At 41.9% G+C, this 20,409-nt stretch overlaps 1 protein-coding gene across 1 annotated transcript in view; it reads right to left on the bottom strand.

The window, feature by feature from the left end:
* GMDS (GDP-mannose 4,6-dehydratase) overlaps positions 1-18,567 on the bottom strand; it is a 405,498-nt gene extending 386,931 nt beyond the window's left edge. The window contains exon 1 of the mRNA XM_082752810.1: positions 18,367-18,567. Coding sequence (XP_082608936.1) covers positions 18,367-18,432 — 66 coding nt within the window. The 5' untranslated portion in view covers positions 18,433-18,567. The remainder of the gene's footprint in view (positions 1-18,366) is intronic.
* Positions 18,568-20,409: the final 1,842 nt, after the last annotated feature.

Here is a 20,409-nt window from a genome sequence, read left to right as displayed (position 1 = left end):
AACTACTGACCCTACCCCAAAGTGGTAAGATCATGCAACCCTTTAAAACTTCCTCCCTCCTCCTCACACTTGATTTTTCATTACAGTTGGCTCATTTGGACTGAAAAGTTATGGAACAGATGGCTGTAGGAAATTTTAGGATCAACCAGAGAAACCTGGCAGGAGACAAAGGCGGCAAAACACTGGTCTTCAGGAGGAAGTTTCTGCAAGCCTATGAAGTAGTCGAAGTACTAGTTTACCTTGTTTTCCATATCCTTGGTTGTCCTGCCAGTTACCCATAAGCAAAGCTTTCTCACTGACACTGGAACAGAAAACCAGCTCAGGTTATAAGAAATCTGAAAGTATATATGCTGTATATCTGAAAGTATATATACTACAAAACATGAAATAAATGCTTAAGTAAAAACACTCCCAGACATGTGTAAAAACACAAGGATTCCATCCTATTCCTATTAAAGTTGACTTCCTTCTCAAAAAAACAAGGAATGAAACCAAGATCTTTGTCAAGACAACAGAACAAGAATCTTTAACATATATTTTCCGCAGGACCCAAAGCGAATATACTTTTTGCCAAAAAACAGAAACACATACTTGTATTCTTCATCAGCATCCAAGATTCTTAAAAAAGGCTGCCACTAAGCCAAAGCAATACATTCCTTCTGCAGCAACTTATTTTGTATCCCAATGAACAAGCTTATGCATAAACTTTTCAAAGGAAATATTCAGAAACTGACTTTAAGTAGTCTTTCAAGATAATTTTGATCGGATAAAAATATTAGCACCTCCTCAAGTTACCTTTTGATGCAACAGTTCTACAGTTTCTTCTGCGTGGAAGAAACATCTGGACAACACTAAGTCCGAAGTAAAAAAGAATAAAGCTGTTGTTTGCCAACTTTGTGGCTTTTTTCAGGCATATGAAAAACTTAAGTCTGGGAACAAACTGGCAATTTCTCAAGTCCCTGAGAAGGACAGATAGAAGTACCATGAATTACTTTGCTCATTACCCAGCACTACATCACAGCACAGCACGCCAGCTGTGACACAGTGAAACACTGTTCAGGAAGACGCATGCTTCATAATTCTGTATCTGGACAGAACACTGCTCATTGAGGAATTTTTCTCCCTTCCCACTCAAATTTGGGAAATTAAGGTGCTGACATCAGCTCTAAAGTCAACCATCAGTTTGAAAGCTTGAAAAGGGTGGGGGGAAAAACAGCGGCAGCTGTAGCTGCCAGTGACAGCAATTCTGCAAGGGATTTTCCTAATAATCTAAAATCAACAGCACAGGAGGTGGGCAGCTAATGGTCGTGTAATAAAGCTCAAAATACAAAAGAGCCAATGGGAAAAAGAGACCCAAGAATAAAGTGGAGAAAGTTAAGACACCAGAAAGCCAATTTCTTACTGCTTACACATGCGTCCTTCCACCTATGATAAAAATCTCAGGTTTAGGCATAACCAACACCATTCTGCAGGCGCAGCCATGCATCCAGAGAGCATGTTGGGAAATGCATTTATCAGAGTAGTGCCTTCAGGTAGAGCAAGGAGCACAGCTGCTTTTTAGAAGCCCGCTCTCAAATCAAGGAGCGGACAAAAGAAAAGTCACTGAGCAAACAATTTCTTTCCAAGTATATTATATTATTTCTCATTGACTAGGGCTTTGGTTTTTGGTGGATGAAATCAACTAATAAACAAGTTCATAGCTACTTGATTCTCTTTTATTAGTAAACCACCATGCCACTCTTTCCCTTGGAGAAAGTGCAGATCTCACACAGAATCACCGAATTTCTAGGTTGGAAGAGACCTCAAGATCATCGAGTCCAACCTCTGACCTAACACTAACAGTCCCCACTAAACCATATCTTTAAGCTCTACATCTAAATGTCTTTTAAAGATTTACAGGGATAGTGACTCCACCACTTCCCTTCTCCCACCAGGTCAGCCAGCCTTGCTCTAGTGACTACAGGCAGGCAGTCTCTGCCTCTCCCTCTAGGTGGAGAGCTTTCCTCTGCCACTGCTGCACAGCCCCACATGCTGCAGCTGGGATAGGAGGGGGAGAGCTACTACTGCAGGGTCAGTCTGTCAGGGTATACTTCTCCATTAAGCGTCCACGTTGGTCCACGCAGCAGAGAAAAATCACCACACGTGAGTGGAGGCAACACCAGCATAGAAATGAAATTCTACCCAGCAGAACAGCCTTTAGGGGACTTCTAGGTCGCAAGCATCCTGATCATCCATTCAGGGAAACAAGGGGAGCAACACTATGTTCTGTTCAGAACAGTGCTGTTTTCAGATTTTGAGCTTGGGCTTTCTTCATTTCCCTAAACCATTCTGCTTTCCTCCATCTCAACAACAGTTCATCTCCTTGCTCATATCGCCACATACGCACACACTTTCTTCACTAATCACAAGGATCAGGCAAAGCAGACAAGAATTTCCATGGCCATCTCAAACTTCAATGTGTTTGATGGCAGTTTTAAATAATAGAGACAGTATAGAGCTGACTTAGTCCTGTTCGAGTTTTGCTCCCAAGAGGCCTGAACACCTTTCACAGATGTCCAGAAGAGCAGCACTCCTTGATAATGCTTAGGATACCTGAAGCACCTTCTGTCTATGTAAGGTCCCATTACTTAACTAAAGCAATAATATTAATCACTGGACTTTTCACCTAGTGTTTGTATCTTGTCATGAGGAATTCACAGGAAATAGCTGATAGGTAAAAGCTTAAAGAAAAATCAGGTACAGTTGAAGTACTGAGAATGACAACCAAATCAACTAAATTGAGAATCAAGTCAGAATTTGTTTAAACAACCACTAATACCTTTAAGCAACCTGTAAGTTTTCACCTTTAACCATTATTTCAGGATTAGTAAGTTTATTCATGCTCCTTCCTCTCCCCCCCCCCTTATTATTTAAGCAGATAAATTAATTTAAACTCAGGAGCAAGCTTGCTTGAAAAAAATAAAATCTTTGAAGTACAGAATTTTACTCTCCCATTGAAATGAATCATCACATCTTTAAATTTCAGTCTTCTGTCTCTTGACAGCAGAGGAGTTGGTCTTTGCCGGGCTAGGCAGCAGTAACGTTGCTAGAGCCATCAGAACAACGTGAACTGGAAGGCAGCAAGACCAGAAACTTCACCTTTACAGTTTTTCCTTCTCTTTCTCTTGTTCCCTCCCCAACATCATTTTTCCATTGAATTAGTCAGCCTTTTTCCATGTAATTAATGAACTAAGTGTGGCTAAATGTATTAACAAAGATGGCAGTATGCTAAGAGTGTTAATTCTGCAAGTCTGGTCTCCATGCTAATTAAGCCATTCCTCCTATAAAGTCTCTTAAAAATCTATCAACTTACAGCTAGATGGAGTTCAAATAATTCATTACCCAAACTGTTTAAAGGTGCAACTATATACCCATGCATGCTACAGTATCCAACACATCTTTGAAATCCATAGTAAAGCATTATCATTTGCAAATAAGCCTCATGTGTTTTACAGATGTCAGCAAGCTCAGGCACAGACTGAGAAAAGGAAATGTATTGGTACCATACCACTTCTGCTAGCCATGTTTCAACAGCAGTCCCAAGGAGGTTATAATGAGAGTTGAACAAAGATTTGTTTGCTTTATAGGTGCCAGGAGCCACACAGAAAGTTGCTCAGTTCTCAAACAAGTAACTTACTTCAGTTTCTCCAGGGGTCAGGATAACTGTGCATTATTGCATTAATCAGCACTACCTGAAAGAGGCAATGCACCAATGCTCAATTAATTTCAATTCAGGCTCATTGATAACCAGAGGAGTAAGCACAGTTTTCTAGTTTGTTTTATAGAGAGCATTTCACCAAGCTGTCTGAGGAATGACTATAGCCACCTAAATTATTCCAAATCCAAGCTACGTACACAGTCACTCCTTTGTTCTCCCAACACCACTACATAAACCAGAACCAAGAGGGAGCAATAGAAAGCCTTGCAACAGGAACTCTGCTTTTGCATTCAGTCATCCATTCTGTTAAAAGCGCATGACATTGTCAGTATATATGCCCAGCAATAGCTGAGAAAAATCTTTACTACTGTATTCAGTTCAATTTCCCTTGCTGGTGTTAGAAACATAGGCTTTTTCCCCTCAGATCTGCTGTTCCCTCAGTTCTGGTAGTACTGTAGCTAACTCTCAAGATCTCCTGCCAACTGAGTATCAATGGCACACCAGTAAAACTAGAGAAATCAGCATTTTTCCAAGGAGACTGACAATGGAAACATCAGATCAAGTGAGGCTGCCCATTATCACAAGCAAGCCAGGTTTTCTACTCTTCCCTACCAGAAAGCTGCACTTCAAGAATTAAAAGTAATGAAGATTTTCAACATACGGATTTTTATGACTAAAAACCCCAAAAGGAAGAAAGAGTCAGAAGGCCTCTCTGCAAAAATTAATCCTGGAATTAACATGATTCATTTGAAAACTTACCAAGTGTTGTCTTCTAAGAGTTATTATACGTGAACACCTGTAAGGAGCCAACTATTAATAGCACCAATGAAACTGTCACACAAAAACAAAGAAGTGCTACTTGTGGCACTATGATTCAGGTTGTGTCAGCAGTTTGATTTTCATGACTTTAACACCCAGCTGTGAAAACTGCCTTCGGTAGAACCAAGCATATTACGCCTCTATCCATGGGGAGCAACATTTCTGTTTTCACTGGGTAAAAATGCAAGGGTCAATTTTAATACATAATCTCTGGATAATAAGACCCAAAATTTGCAAGTCGTTTTTGGATATAATCATTGCCAAACGGGACTATACCTTAAAAGGACAGTTTGGTAAATACTGCAAGGCAAACACGGTGGAGTGCAAGAAGTGGGGAAATAAGAATGTGTGATTTCCTATTTTGGCATATGTACCTCAAGAATTAGAGGCATACCAAAGAAACCGTGTGCTAATACAGAATTCACAGCTATAGATCTTTGTAAATTGGACACTGTGTGCTTTAACGCAGAATAGCAATAACATTTATTTTTAAGACATCACTTGAGATTCTTCAAGCAAGGAAATGTGTAAGTAGTAAGCACTGAGTGACTAGTCCTGTGCAAAGTCAAAAGCACCACTCAGGCTGGCACTGGACTTGTCTGTTGTACACAGGAACGAAAAGGTGGAGTTTTTCAATTACCCCATCAGGGATATATTGCTGAAGAGATTCTGCAATGAGAGAGCACCTTCTTTTAAATAAAAAGGTCCTGAGAAATTCACAATGAATGAAACTAGACTCCATAAAGGCTTTTTCCTAGTATAGTTTGATGCATCGGGCATATTACAAGAATTTGGGATTTTATTCTACTTAATAGCCAAGTTTAATTATGATGAACATTAAATGCTACCTTAGAAGGTTAACACGGCTAACTGTGAGGAAAAGCAGTAATGTCTTAGCTATGTTCAGTAATATAGCAATTTACTTAATTAAACACTGAATTTTAATAATGTGATTTCCTACCTGCCTCTCATTGTATACAAACACATACCAGAGCTATGTTTTAAACTTAACTACATAATGCTAAAGACAGTACAGTCTTACTGTAAAGGTAGGAACAATAGAGTAGCTTTTCCTCCAGGTCTTTTGTATATCTCTTCCCTTTTCCCATATTAAAATGAAGCTTCTTCTCAGAGGAAGACAGGGAACTAGGAAGATTTAAAGGCAATGCACTTCATTCCATAGATTTACAAGCCTCTCTCTCATCCATCTGTCCCTCAGAGTCCAAGACATACTAGAGGGAAAGCTGAAGGTACAAAAATACTGAACTAAACAAAAAGCTTTCTGAACTAAAAATCTTTAGCCTTTCTCTAAGCCATATTGAGAGGCAAGTGTTGATAACTAGCCAATTACACTCCTATAAGATCAAATCCTTTTAATGAGAGCAATTAGAAATCCACCAAAGCCACTGTCATTGAAACTCAAGAACTAGTCAGGATCAAGCCAGTATTATTTTGTTCAGCATACTGAATCACTCAAAAGATTTTAGACCTTCCTGAAGGAGGTGGGCTTGTACTTCCTTCAGAAGGAATCTCTAATTGATTTTTGGCCACCCTTTCCCTTTTCCTACCATCTAGGGCTATAAATCGGCCCCATCCTGTCCTTCAACACACACAGGTCATATGGTAGACGCCAATATTTATAAGTAGTTATAGGAACATTTTATGAGGGGAACATGGACAGACTTTAGCTTACATTGAAATGCCACAGCCTCAGTAAACCAATAGACAGAAATGCCTGAATTCTCCAGAGGGTTTTGGAAGCAAAACCGTTATATTTTTGGCTATGCACATGGTTTAAGATGAAAGTTACAGTACACGTGATAGAGTAACATGAGACATCAATGAGGCCAGGTAATGTAAGCTCTCCTGACTACAAGGAAAGAGACTACAAGTCAAACTCACATTTGCCTATCCTATGGATTGCTTCAAATAAAATAACTGCTTCCGCATTACAGAATGAAGTGCCACGTGGGGCAATATTTGCATAAGTACCACCAGGTGGTCACCCTGAGCACCTTTCACAGTCAGCAGAGCAAACATCCGTGTAGCCAACACAGGTTACAGCACAACTCTTCTTATTCTGAGGTAGGAGCACACACTTGATCAAACAAGCCTGCACTCTGAACTTAATCAGCTAGATAACTCTCACCCATCTAAGCAGCTGCCTAGAAACTTGCTGAGATGTAGACACGTGAGCAAGGAGGTTCCCACTTGAAGTGACAGAATCCATCCACTAGTAACACAAGCTCATACAAAGAAAGAAATGAAACAGCTTCAATTAATTAGTGCAAGTTCACCATCGCATTTCTGTAAATCACACAAAGAATTTCCAACAGAAACTCAGCCTACTTAACTGGTGTCAAAAGTAAGCTGCACGTCTGCCTCTGCAAACACCAGCTACAACATTTAATGATTGTGAGGTTGTCTATTATTTCAAATGCACGTGGACTCTCTCACATTTCACTCTTTAGACACCACGTTAAGAAAAATATTTATGAATCAGCAATAACTTAAACCATTATTTTACAGTTTTCAGTTTTATCAAAATAAATACAGTGTTAATACAAATACAGTGTTATTGCTCAGGGAATTTTAGTACTGTAAAGGCTCCGGATGCCTTCTGTTTGCCAAATCCGTGTTATGCTTCCCTTTAACTGATGAAGGTAACAGATAGCTGTGATATACTGGAGGTGATAAGGACTGTCAGCATGCGTGTGGCAAAGCTGAACTGGACTGCAAGAGGAATAAGCAGTCAGCGTCCTCCCATTTAAGTGTTACCTCCCAATTTAAAGAAAGATAATAAAAAATACTGTTTAAAAAGCAGCACAATAGACAGTGTAACGATTTGAAATTCTATCCACACTCCCTAAATTAAAGAATCATACCATAATGTTTCTGCAATGGTGTTTTTTTTTTACACCATGACATTCTGCAAAAGAATATTAATAAAAGCGCAGCAAATATTAGGTAGGAATTTTTTCACTGATTTTTCATTATTAAAGAATGAAATAGGAGTCTTACTTTCTCATTCTAATCGTAAGTTTCAAAAATGAGAAAAAGGATTGAAACAGTTGCACTGTTTCATAATAGAAAAGGCTGCAATAAGAACATGGGAACATAAACTTCTTAAATTTCCTACAATGAGCTGATAAGCATTAAACAGAAATCAAATACATGAAGCAAAACCACATAGCCACAGATGCAGGAACAGCTATGAGTATGACTACTCCCCTAAAATGGGCTGGAAAGGGCATAAACTGAAGTTTAGCTCTTAGTCTTTGTGACTTCCTTGCCTTCTCATCTTCAAGAAGAGTTCTGCAACTATTTCAGCTTCAGTAATGAAAGGACAGGTGCTACTGAGTCTGCAGATCTACAACAGCAGAGCCTCTGAAGCTGTTCAAAGGCCAGTCATTCCAAAACTGCTCTTTCCCTCTCTAGTATCACTGCAAGCACAGTGGGAGGAGGTGAGGACACGATAAAAAAAAATATCAACTTGTAAGCAATAGAGATTGCCAAGTTCCACCAGTGCAGACCAGGCTTGGGGCTCAGCTGAACAACATTTGATCAGGAACAGCCAGTTCAGCTTCAGTAAAAAGGCTTCTTGGCCATGTCTTCTTAAGCATTCCCACGAAACACATCTCACAAAGCTACTGGTACGGGCACACCATCTATAAGATGAAGGAATATAGACTTCTGTATGCAAATCTGAATGAAGACTTGTGTGTCCCTTTTATACCGCACATCCTATGGAGTTGTAATGATATTCTCATTTCAGAAGCAAACAGCATGCTGAGTTTTGGCATGAATATTTTGACAGAAGACTACCATATAATCATGGGAAAAATTACACTGACATGAAAACCACAATTATTTAGCTGTACAAAATCCAGAAAACTTTGCCAGAAATTTCAGCATCTGAAAAAAACAGCTTTCTCCATATAGATATTTATGCTTTTAGAGAACTGTATCTCAGATCTCTTCTATCACAAAAGTAGCAAGTATACCAGAAAAAAATAGCTGTTCACCCTTCTAAAAAAGGAAACAAACTAAAATGATGTTATGGATCACCACTGGCATCACTGATGAAGCCTGACACACCTAATGCATCTAAGGAGATCCCACATGCATGAAGTGTTTAGAAAAAGAGGCACACCTACTTCCTACCATAGGATGCCTGCAATTTGACAAGTAGCAGCCTAAACAGCCCAGTGGTGTGTCCCGGATCCAGAATAGCACCAGCCACTTACAGAGAGGGACGAGAGGAGCAGTCAGAAGGATTTGCAATGTATCAGACTAGAAACAAAAGTCATTCACAGTGTGCCTATATAGGAACAGTCAGAAGCACTCCCTGCCTGATTTGGGGCTTTCTTCTCTTCTACACATACATATTGTTCTATACACCTTAGGAAAGGCTCATTTACCATTTCATGAGTGGGAAATATGTTCAAGCTACTTCTGGCATAGGTCTATACATTAAGTCTGAGTAGGAATCTCCTATTTTCAAGTTGCTAGTTTGTTGTTTTTTTTTGTTTGTTTGTTTTTTATTTGTGACTTTGCTTTTTGTGTTTGTGGTTTTTGGTTTGTTTTGGCTGTATGTTCTTAAGGCTTCCCATACAGTTTGGTGACATACCACCTCAAAATACTTTCAAATACCCAAGAACAGAAGAACAGACAGTAGACCTGGCAGTGCATCTCTCAGCCACATGCTTTTGCACCATCCTGAAAGGTGGAAGTTTACAGATTGAGCATTATGTACCTCACATACAAAAGGATATCTCCTCTAAAGTGAACGATGAGAAAGCCGAGATGCAGGTCTTTAACAGTTATACAGGTGTCAGATACGAAGCAGAGACATAGTATCTTTTCATTACAGCAAAAGCACCTGAACAGACTTTCAAAAAGACAATTCCCCCCTGCAAACAGACAAAATTTTATGACAGACCATAGGAATTCCCCGTAGAGAGGAATTCTCAAGCAGCAATAACTGGGTCAAATGACAGCTAAAACCAAAAAGCTTTCATAGAAAGGTAACTATCTTACCACATTTAAGAGTCAGCTTTTTCCAGATCAAGCATATTTTCTTCCTATTATTTCAAATGTGTTCAATTATAGTAATCATAGCACCAACTAGTTTATCTTCTAGGAAACTTTCCAAAAAACAAAGATCCGCAGCATCCCACACCCAAGGCAAGTAATTTTTGTAGCTGACATACTTGTTGGATCACTGTATTTTACTGATCATCAGTACAAAGCTGGTGTGATACCACCAACTTTTATCTGACCGATTTGACTGTCTGATGCAAGCTGCACCATTACTCAATGCAATTGAGTTGTCTCCTGGTAGTGAGAAATGCTATTCAGTGGAACCTGAACAGATTCCAACCAGATAAAAGTCGGACACATCCTTAGACAATTTGCTTGCTGTCAAATGAAATTCAAGTTGCAAAGCAAAACTGTTTCCCATTCTTTTTTTTGATATCTTAAAAAAGTGGACAAAAACTCTTAAAGAAAGCCTGACTTAGGTATACTACTTGTGTGCATATGTGAAGAAACAGAAGTTGTTACAAGATTTATATTGCATGTGAAGAAGTTTAATTGCTTAAGGACGCATAAAAGGAATAGGTGACAAGAGACAATACAGCTTACATCAAGTTGTTTGTCAGGCTTCATTATGGATTTAGATTGTGAAAACTGTGCACACCCTAGAAACAAACAAAAAAGCACAGTAGGAACTTTAATAACAGAAGGCAGATAGGAGAGAATTCCACTCTTTCACCTTGCCATCCAATAGCTTTCCTTTGTTGAGTATTTTAGACAGAATGGGCTCATACACGTACAGAACCCAAAGGAATTCCTTGACTGAGGTACTGAAAAAAGAGAATTCATATGACAGGAGGTGAGAAACAATAAGAAAAAGCTTTTATTTTGCTCATTTGGCTAAAAAGCAAATTAGCAAGAAGAGATTTAGAGCAAGATAACATGTACCTGTGAGAGAAAGTTAAGACACCTACCATTACGTCGACTTTCTCTCACACCATTATTCACTTTCTGGTTCAAAGGAATGATGCTTTCTAAAACAAGCCTGAGCTGTAATGCAACAGCATAGAAAGGGAAGCAGAGCTGACAAGTCTGTAAGAACAAATAACTTAATCAGGATTCAAGTCCAGACTCAAATGCCTAAAGAAGCTGGGCTAAAGGTGTGAGAAACTGTCAAGAGAGAAAGTATTTCATGCCTCACCAACAGAACAAATAAAAGCACAGGTAAGCACAAGGAAACTCAGACTCAGTCACGGCACTCTTCAGAGAAATAAGATGTGGAAAACAGAATTAACAATAGGATGAACACCAGTATCATAACTGCACTGAAAAACCTTTTATGCAGCTTTCTTGGATTACAGGAATAAGAGCAGTAACTTTTCTGTTCTTCACACAGTCCACCACAGCAGGCAGTACTCCATTTTCCTTGTCCTCCTGCATAGATACCTGTTTTCTAGGAAATAGAAAATGTTGAGTTTTGTGCCTTCTGCACAAAACTCAACAGCTAAAATAATGTGAAAGAGGCGGTCAGAGGAGAAACAAGACCAAAGCTTAGTGAGAGAGCATTATAGCACAAGAAGAAGGGAATTATCTCTTCAGTTTGGATTGGCTGTAGGTATATAGAGAGAAAGATGCTCAAACCGTAACATTTTAGAGAATACAGAAATACAGGAACTGTTTACGCTGATGGTCACCAGTCTTCATTTTAAAAAATGAAATAAACAACAAAACTAAGAAATTCATATGCTGCTGGTAATGGGATACACTGCTCCCCTTGTCAATCTGAGCAGCAGTGGCAATAGCTCCCCATGGCTATCCACATCATAAACCTTCATGCTTTATTTAGCATGCTTGCTTAGCACAAGTCAGCTTCCCGAACACAGATTGGGTACTATGCCTCTGTCTTTCTCATATCTTCGCACTGTTAGAATATACCTTAACACTGTAAAGTACTGAACACACTCCAGAAAGTTTATCTACTTCTATACCAGGTACATATCACTGTATGCAGTATCTTATAATTCACTTGCTGTTGACAATGTTTTACAGCCCACATCCTGTGGGCATCTTGTTCAAGCACAAGAGCACAAGGAACTGGATTGCCTCCACTGATCCTTGAGTCAACACCTGTTATCTGTGCTGCTATACCATGACTTCCCTTTCCAGTAATCAGCCTGAGAATAGACTTTTTAGCAGCCATAAACACTGAGCAAAGTTGCACAAGGATGGAAAGAAAAAAAAAAAAAGGAAGTTAACACCTCAAGACAGGTGTATGGACTAACCTTGTATCATCTACACTTTATCATGAATGTGTTGTAGCTCACCTGTGCTCAAACACCCCCCACTAACTGCATTATGCATTTTTGCAGGTAATGGTATACAGCTGGGCTCCTCTGAGCAGGCGCAGACAGCACGGTCTGGACTCTCAGCTCCTGGAGAAGATAAGAGTCCTGCCAGTCTGCATAGAGTTGTGGAACATGAAACAGCTGAAAGGCAGTAAAACAGAAGACCATTTAATTGTAATTGCCTTGGATAACAAGTCAATGCATTAAGTGAATTAGAGCAACTGGTAGTTCTCCTCCCTTCAAAGGAAGAGCTGAGAGAAAGAAATTATGGCATATTTTCTAAATTAGGGCCTGTGTTTTCAGATAGTATTCTAGCCTCCCGTTTCACTCTGACATTTTCCAAGACTATTTTCTCTAGAGTTTTGGGTGAAACATGATGGCAATACTTTATACTCCGTAAAATGAAAGACCTGGAATTACAGTTTAGGTAAGCTTGGGTTTCACCCCACAGCCATTATTCATGTGCTGCAAAACTTAACTAGGCACTTACACCACCTCCTTGTCTGATTGTGGGTGTTCAGCTTCTGATACTGTGGTGGTTTTACTCAATCACTTAAGTTGATGTTAGAATGAACAGACCTCTAGATCACAGTCCTAGATCCATGAACAAGCCAGGATGAGCTAGAGCAGGTTGCTCAGGGCCATATCCAGTTTCATTTTGGATACCTCCATGGATAGATCATGACAGACATCCTCTCTATGCCATCTGTTTCAAGGCTTGACCACTCTCACCATTTAAAATACAAGCACACACACAAGCATCTGTCTCAAGATCAATTTATATTTCAATTTGAGCCGAAATTACTGTTCCTCCTTCTCTGCAGCCTCAAACTAAGATAAGGATGTTCAGCACATCTGAAAGTCTCATTCAAGACAACTCTTGGCTATTCAAAGACAGCCGCTGAAATAGAGAGCACCTAGTTTCAACCCAGACAACGCCTGTATTAATAAAGAGGCAGAACTGCTTATCCATAGCTTTACATGTAGCCTATGCAGTTTCAGTGAGATCCAGCCTGCTATTTCTTTGCCAAACAGCAGATGAATTTGACAGAAATGAAGGCACCTGCATAGAAGCTGCTGCTAGTAGGGCTACTATATGAGCTCTCATTTACAAAGCAGAAACACAACTGATTTCACTGTCTACAATTTGCAAAAGCCTCTGGCCTCGTATTGACATGAGTTCTAGTCTATTACTTCATCAAAACTGGCTGGACAGCCAGACCCAAAGAGTCATGGTGAATGGAGTTAAATCCAGTTGGAGGCTGGTCGCTAGTGGAGTCCCCCAGGGCTCAGTCCTAGGGCCTTTATCAATGATCTGGATGAGGAGATCAAGTGCACCCTCAGTAACTTTGCAGATGACACCAGCTTAGGTGCATGTATCAACCTGCTCAAGGGCAGGAAGGCTCTGCAGGAGGATCTGGATAGGCTGGACCGATGGGCTGAGGTCAACTGCATGAAGTTCAACAAGGCCAAGTGCCGGGTCCTGCACCTGGAGCACAACAACCCCAAGCAGAGCTACAGGCTGGGAGATGAGTGGTTAGGAAGCTGCCTGGCATAGAAAGACATAGGAGTATTGGTTTATAGTCAGCTGAATATGGGCCAGCAGCATGCTCAGGTGGCCAAGAAGCATCCTGGCTTGCATAAGAAGCAGTGTGGCCAGCAGGGCTAGGGAAGTGATTGTCCCCCTGTACTCAGCTCTGGTGAGGCCGCACCTCGAGTACTGTGTTCAGTTTTGGGCCCCTCGCTACAAGAAGGACATCGAGGTGCTTGAGCGGGTGCAGAGAAGGGCAACGAAGCTGGTGAGGGGCCTGGAGAACAAGTCCTATGAGGAGCGGCTGAGGGAGCTGGGCTTGTTCAGCCTGGAGAAAAGGAGGCTCAGCGGTGACTTTATTGCTCTTTACAGGTACCTTAAAGGAGGCTGTAGCGAGGTGGGGGTTGGTCTGTTCTCCCACGTGCCTGGTGACAGGATGAGGGGGAATGGGTTAAAGTTGTGCCAGGGGAGGTTTAGGTTAGATGTTAGGAAGAACTTCTTTACTGAAAGGATTGTTAGGCATTGGAACGGGCTGCTCAGGGAAGTGGTGGAGTCACCATCCCTGGAAGTCTTTAAAAGACGTTTAGATGTAGTGCTTAGTGATATGGTTTAGTGGAGGACTGGTTACTGTTAGGTCAGAGGCTGGACTAGGTGATCTTGGAGGTCTCTTCCAGCCTAAATGATTCTGTGATTCATAGCTTAGCTTTATGAGTTAAATGATCATCCTATTGGTCTACAAACTCTTATCTTACCATCTCTCCAGGTAAAGCAGGATAGCACCAGATACAAGATAGACACTATTCACAGCTCACAATCCAGTGACAGAAGGGGGGTAGGGGGGGGAACATCAATATAACCCAGTTGTTGGATATTCGGCCAGAATATTTTTTGGCATTTCTCCAAGAAATTAAACATCTAAGTATTCTTACAAGCATCAGTACACAGAAAGACAATCAGACTGATTGCAGTGCAGTCAGACTTCCCAGAGTTATTTAAATGCAACTGCAACAGATATTTAGTCATAGTGCCTAGAAAACAAAGCTGTCAGAAAGCACTGCTTCAGCAGCTTCCCCAAACAAGAGACAAGACAGGAGGTAAAGATCTGGATATTCAGTAGTAAATGTTAGTTAAGCTGCTATTTGATTCACAAAAATCTCATTTTCATATAATAGTTCTTCATAATAGGTCTTCAAAGTACTAAAGTTTGAGAAATCCAGCATTTTTCCACATTTTGCATTGTGGAAAAATCCATCTTAAAAAAAAAAAAATCCACAGTTTGTTAAAAAAAAAAATGTTTTAATACACACAAGAGGCATGTTTCAACAAAATTATTTTTTTTGTTACATGAAAAGAAGTGCTAAACATTACTCAGAAGTAACCTACCAGCAGACCAATATCTACGTGAAACTTCAGAAGCACTTTATCCATCCAAATACAGCAGTTACTCAGACCAGAGGTCACTTTAGCAAAACAGCAAACTGCAGTTTGCCCCACTGCTGTGGTGTGAGAAGGGAGATAAGGGAAATCTCAATGCTGCAATGGGAGTATATGACACCACGGGTTACATACTAGAGTCTTTTATCAGTAACGCAAGTGGTAGAAGGACACTGATTTCACCCCAACCCCGCTGGTAAATGCAGGATTTATAGAGATTCATTTATATACTATAATTTCACAGAGACTATGGTCCAGCTCTTGCATGATCAGGAATTCTGGTGCCAACTATAGAACTGGTTTTCACTTATGGCTTTACCACCCATGTTGCTACCTCCTTTTGCTATCTGGCCAGAGGTCACAACCTCCTTCCTATCAGTTACACATTGAACCCTGCAGCGCCAGTACTTCCTTCATCCTGTTATCCTCATGATGAGTTTTTAACCAACTGGTGCAGGTAAGCAGGCACATAACAAACTTCCATTCACTATACAGAGGGAGTTGTTGCAACCTCCTTTTGCTATCTGGAGCAAAATCACAACCTCCTTCCTATCAGTTAGGCATTGAACCCTGCAGAGCCTGTACTTCCTTTAGGTACAAGATGAAGGAAGTAAGTTGCATGAACCATTTTTAATGGACTGGTGCAGGTAAGGAGGCATATGACATAAGCTTCCATTGACTATACAGAGGAAGATGTGCAGATAGCCCACCCTCTTCTGGCATCCTCCAAAGCCTTGTGAGTCCCATTAGAAGGGAGTAACTCATAAGATGCAGCTGTGCCATGTCTCCATGGCATACTTCAATTAAATGCTGCACCATAGGACAATTCCTGTATCATGAGAATACAGTTGTACCTGGGCTCAGTTCCTTCGTCATCATAACAGGATGAAAATGCTCTCTTTCATCAGCGGAAGAGAAGGATAATTGAGATGTTCACGACTACTTGGAAGTTCTCAGAAACGTAATGAGGCGTTTGATCTCGATGTTTATGATCAAGTATGCCCACTGTGGCATCATCTTGACTCAGGAGGTGCCACTGCAGTTCAAGCAGCGCTTCATTTAACCTCTTAACACAAAAGAGAAACTCTACATTCACCTAGAACTGTCACGGTCCACTTGGCTCAGTATTATCTCCCACCTACCCTTGTTCCAGGAACCAGGCTCTGTGGGGCCTTGGTTCAGCAAACAGCCTCGGAGCACGCTGGCCACACGCAAACAAAAGCCAGGCTCCTTACATAACACAACCGTGCCAACTCACTTTTCAAAAGAAAAAGAATCCTGCAGCAGAAGGGCCCTAGTTTGAATAAGATTAATTTACTATCCAATGCTGTTCTGTGCTTTCCTCAGCCTGAAGGGATCCAGGCCTTTATTTCTGCACCCTGAAAGAGTTCCAATTCCAAGCAAGAATGCAGAGAGAGACCAACTCCGTTTAGCCCAGTAATTAAAGTGACTGTCTAGAAAAGACAAAGCCTGAGCTCATTTCCACTTTCATGTGTCTGTGCATTTTATGCATGATAATTAAGCTTAAAAACATTCTCCCGGAAGGTAGGACACACAACTTTGCCCATTCTCAGATAAGGAAGAAACAGAATCCAAATCTCCCATTTCCGGGTAAGGCCTCTCCAAACAAAAAAAGTCATTAAGTGTAAATAATGACAGGTAAGAAAAAGGGCAAGGAACAACTACTAGAGCAACTTTTCTTTAAATTTCACCTAAGAACAGACGGCAGACCATTATTCCTAGTGGTAGATCTCAAAATAATGAGAAACTATAGGACCCAGAAAGAGGTTGCTCTCAGCATAAAGCTTTCATCCTAGGCCAAGAGCTGGCAGTCTCATCACTAAGGCACCCAACCTCTTTGGCTAACTTTTAGGTATTCCAGGCCTTTACTAGCTCTGAATCCCTGCATGTTTCAACATTGAAAAAATATGCCTGACATAGGCTAAACTAAGATGGAAGAGCTGCACTGAAAATAAGAAAAGGTAGCACACAGAACACTACGCTAAAAAATAATACCACTATGGCTAGAGGCCTCTTACTTTTTAATAAGAGAAACATAACTTCTGTCAATGAACCAGAAGACTATTCATCTAAGTAGTTGTTTGGAAAGCTCTGTCTGTGCTCTTGCTAAAAACAATCACCAAGTAAAAATGTTAGTGTATACAGGTTATCTTTTTGTCCTTCTCAGACTCAGTTGTATCTCCTTGTCAAACAGCCATTTGGTAGGATTTCTTAACCTGCTCTTGGCAGACAGTCACTAACCCATCAGAAAAGGTGACTCCAAGATATGTTTCAAGAACACATGAGAACAGGTATAACAAGCTAAAACAAAAACAGCTGATGAAAATTCAAAGTACAGTCCAGGTTCCTTTTGATAAGACACAAAAACTGCTATGACACTGTACTGTCACTTGATTTATTCCCTCAAAGGTCAGGTCCATTACAAAAGACAGAAGCATTGACTAACATCATTGCAGAGTAAAGGATTAACATGCTTGTTTTCACATGCACTTTTCCACAGGCCAAACAATTCACGCCAGTACCCCACAGATGGATCTTCGAGCATTACAGGAGACGTCACCATTGAAGGGGAAGAAGTTCTTCCACGCATGAATGTGTCATTGGTTAAACATAAACGGTAAGGGAAAGAAAGCTGATCCACTGATTCTAAGACAAGTAACAATGCTTGCTGTTCCGGGTTACCTACTTAACAGGTTCTACCCATCACAAAAGATACATCCTACAAGCAAAAGTCACTCAGCATGTTCTAAGAAATAGTGTGCAAGCAGAGCTGTTTTTCCACATAGCAGGCAGCATCTATGTTGCAAAGTAAGGTTGATTAAGGAAGTCCAGGGCAACTTTCATTTAGCACCCACTTGGCAGCAAAGATGCAGCAGTGTCAGGCTCCGTGTGGACACACAGTCCAACCAAACGTCCAGGCTGCCTGATGGCAGTGAGAGCTGCAGATGCTGTGCACGAACAGTCCTGCAGGTCTCCCAAGGTTAAAACTCACCACTGGCACATCCTTTTTCACAGAGCAGGAGATGCTGCAAGGCAAACGCTTTCATTTTCACGCCACCTTTCCCTCGCTGAGCTCACTGCTATCCCTATGATTAACCCAACCAAAAATTAAGCAGGGACTGCGACGGACCTGCAGGAAGGCAAAACAAGCAGCCTCGGGAGCTGTTTGCATCATGCATCCTGGGTGGAAAAGTGATGCTGACTGCACGGATGGCTAGGGATAGGGAGCAAAGGCACAACCCAGGAGGCAGGCTGCCCTGCAGCACCACGCTGGCAGCTCCAGCTGGAAGAGCTCCACCAGCCTCCAGCAGGTGCAGCTGCCTTCTGATAAAGCTCAGCACTCACCTGTGCTGACGATTCCCTAGGAAACACAGCCGCAAGCTCCGCGGGGACCCCCCTCACACCCCCTTGCAGCACAGCACAGCACACCCCAAACCCATTCAGCCCGCAGGCTGGCTGCATGCCCCATGGACCACCCGTACCTGCCCGGTGATGCCGGTGATGAGAGCCACCTTCCTGCCGCACCCCTCCTCTCCTGCCCGTGCCATGGCTGATCGCCGAGGGAAAGGAGCAGGGGCAGCCCGGGGGAGGCGCAGCTCCTGCACATGGGCTGTGGCTACCGGCCGGGGCTACCAGCTCGCCCGCCTCCCCGCCGCCATTTCGCGCCTCCCGCCCCGCCCCGCCCCGCCCCGCCCCGCCCCGCCCGCAGGTGCAGCCCCGCCAGGCGCGCTCCCGCGCAGGAGGGGGGGGGGGGGAAGGAGGGAGGGAGTAGCGGCCGCGGGAGCGCGCCCCGCTGTCCTCCCCCCTCCTCTAGCCTCGCCCCGCCCCCCTCGGCCTCTCAGCCAATCGGCGGCCAGCGGCGCTTCCTTAAAGGGACCCAGCGGAGGAGGTGCCGGCTTCCTGGTCGCGTGTCGTGCCTATGGGGGGGTGGTCGCGTCACAGCGCCCCCTGTGGTGTGGAGGAGCGATGTCCACCGCGCTGAGGAAGCGTTTTTTTTTTTTTTTTTAGCGTTTTCTCGCTCATCCTATCCGCCTCCCTAATTTTTCAGTCAGTAATCTGCAATTCCATATCTCGTGAGACTGGGCAGCCACATATATGCCACCACAAAACCTCAGCTTTCGCTGGAGGAAGGGCTGCGCACGTTATATTTAGAGAATTACATTTAGAGAAGCGCCAGTGAGTGCCTCACGGCTGCGGAAGGAAGCTCCAGATCTAAACTCTTCCGTATCAGGCACGGGAGCATCCAGGCACCAGAGAAATAAAGCTGTGCAAAACTGGTCCCCATCAGCTTTCCTACCTGTGGAAACGCTTGTTTGTAAATGACCCTTCCTGGAGCGAGTGAGCTCTTGGAAATGGGGCTTATAATACACATTTATTCTGATGAAACGCTGAACACGTACCCTCTTTTATTGAGGTATTACTTTCCTGTGTCTAAAAAGTAATAAACGATAAAAAGAGGCCTGTTTGTCTTTCACTATTCATCTCCAAAGCCTGTCAGAAAGAGATTTCCATATTACTTGATTGGATGGCAGGACCTCTACATACCCAAATAATTGGAGTTTTGTGTATTATTATTGTTTCTTTATGGGTCATTAGTGTGCATGGTCAAAAATTATTCAGCATCATTGAAAGCCTCTTCAAGTGGAACTATACTCTGAAATCCTTAAAGCTTTTTTGCACGCTGTCCCTACATACTCCCAGTTTACATCTCCTTGTTGCTTCAGTCTCAATTTAGTAATCTAGGATGGATTGAAGTACCTGCACTATGTTGTCTTGCCCTGAATGGTTAATCAGTTGTAAGATTTCATCCCAGCAGTATCATTCCAGCATCTTGTTTCCAAAGCTTTCCGGGATGAGGCAAGACCTGACAGTTTTAAGTTATTTTTCAGGACTAACATACCAGTAGATCTTTAGCTTGATAGCACACCCCATGTTCTATCTTTGCCATTCCCAGAATTGGGAACAAAGTTTTGAGTAACTCAACGGTGACACCATTTCTGCGGCATCAGGGAATTTTACAAGAAGCCCATCATTTTAAGAGGATTGGCCAACTTAGATGATATAACGCTATTTAGCCATTTCAAGCATTATTTGCTATCCTTGCCAGTATCTGGTAAGAAGGGGAGTTGGCTGCCATGGTCTCTATAAAAGAACAGAAAGAGAAGCTTTTGTGGAGGTGGTGGAAAAGTGCAGTGGAATGAGAGATCAGCTTTATGCATGTAGTTTTATGCTAAGTGTTTGTTTCTTCTCTAGCCTACCAACTTAGCTGATAAAGTCCCTTTGCAAACATGAAAACCAACTTCTTGTAGCACACTTCTGCCTGGTTAACTTACAAGATTTCCCTAGAGCATTTACCAAAGAAACTGAGACCAAATTGGACTCTTGTCACTAAGACACAGTGTTCACTTGCCAGAAAATGTTTTTGTTATACCTCATGTGAAACAAAACAGCACTGATCTTACTTGTGACAAGAAAGAAAAAGACTAAAGAAGAATATTAAAAAGGTTTCTGAGAGAATTCTGCAA

This window comes from Aythya marila (genome assembly GCF_965140915.1).
Source record: "Aythya marila genome assembly, chromosome: 2".
Classification (NCBI taxonomy): domain Eukaryota; kingdom Metazoa; phylum Chordata; class Aves; order Anseriformes; family Anatidae; genus Aythya; species Aythya marila.
The sequence above is the reverse complement of the archived record's forward strand: the minus strand, read 5'-3'. Positions and strand labels throughout refer to the sequence as shown.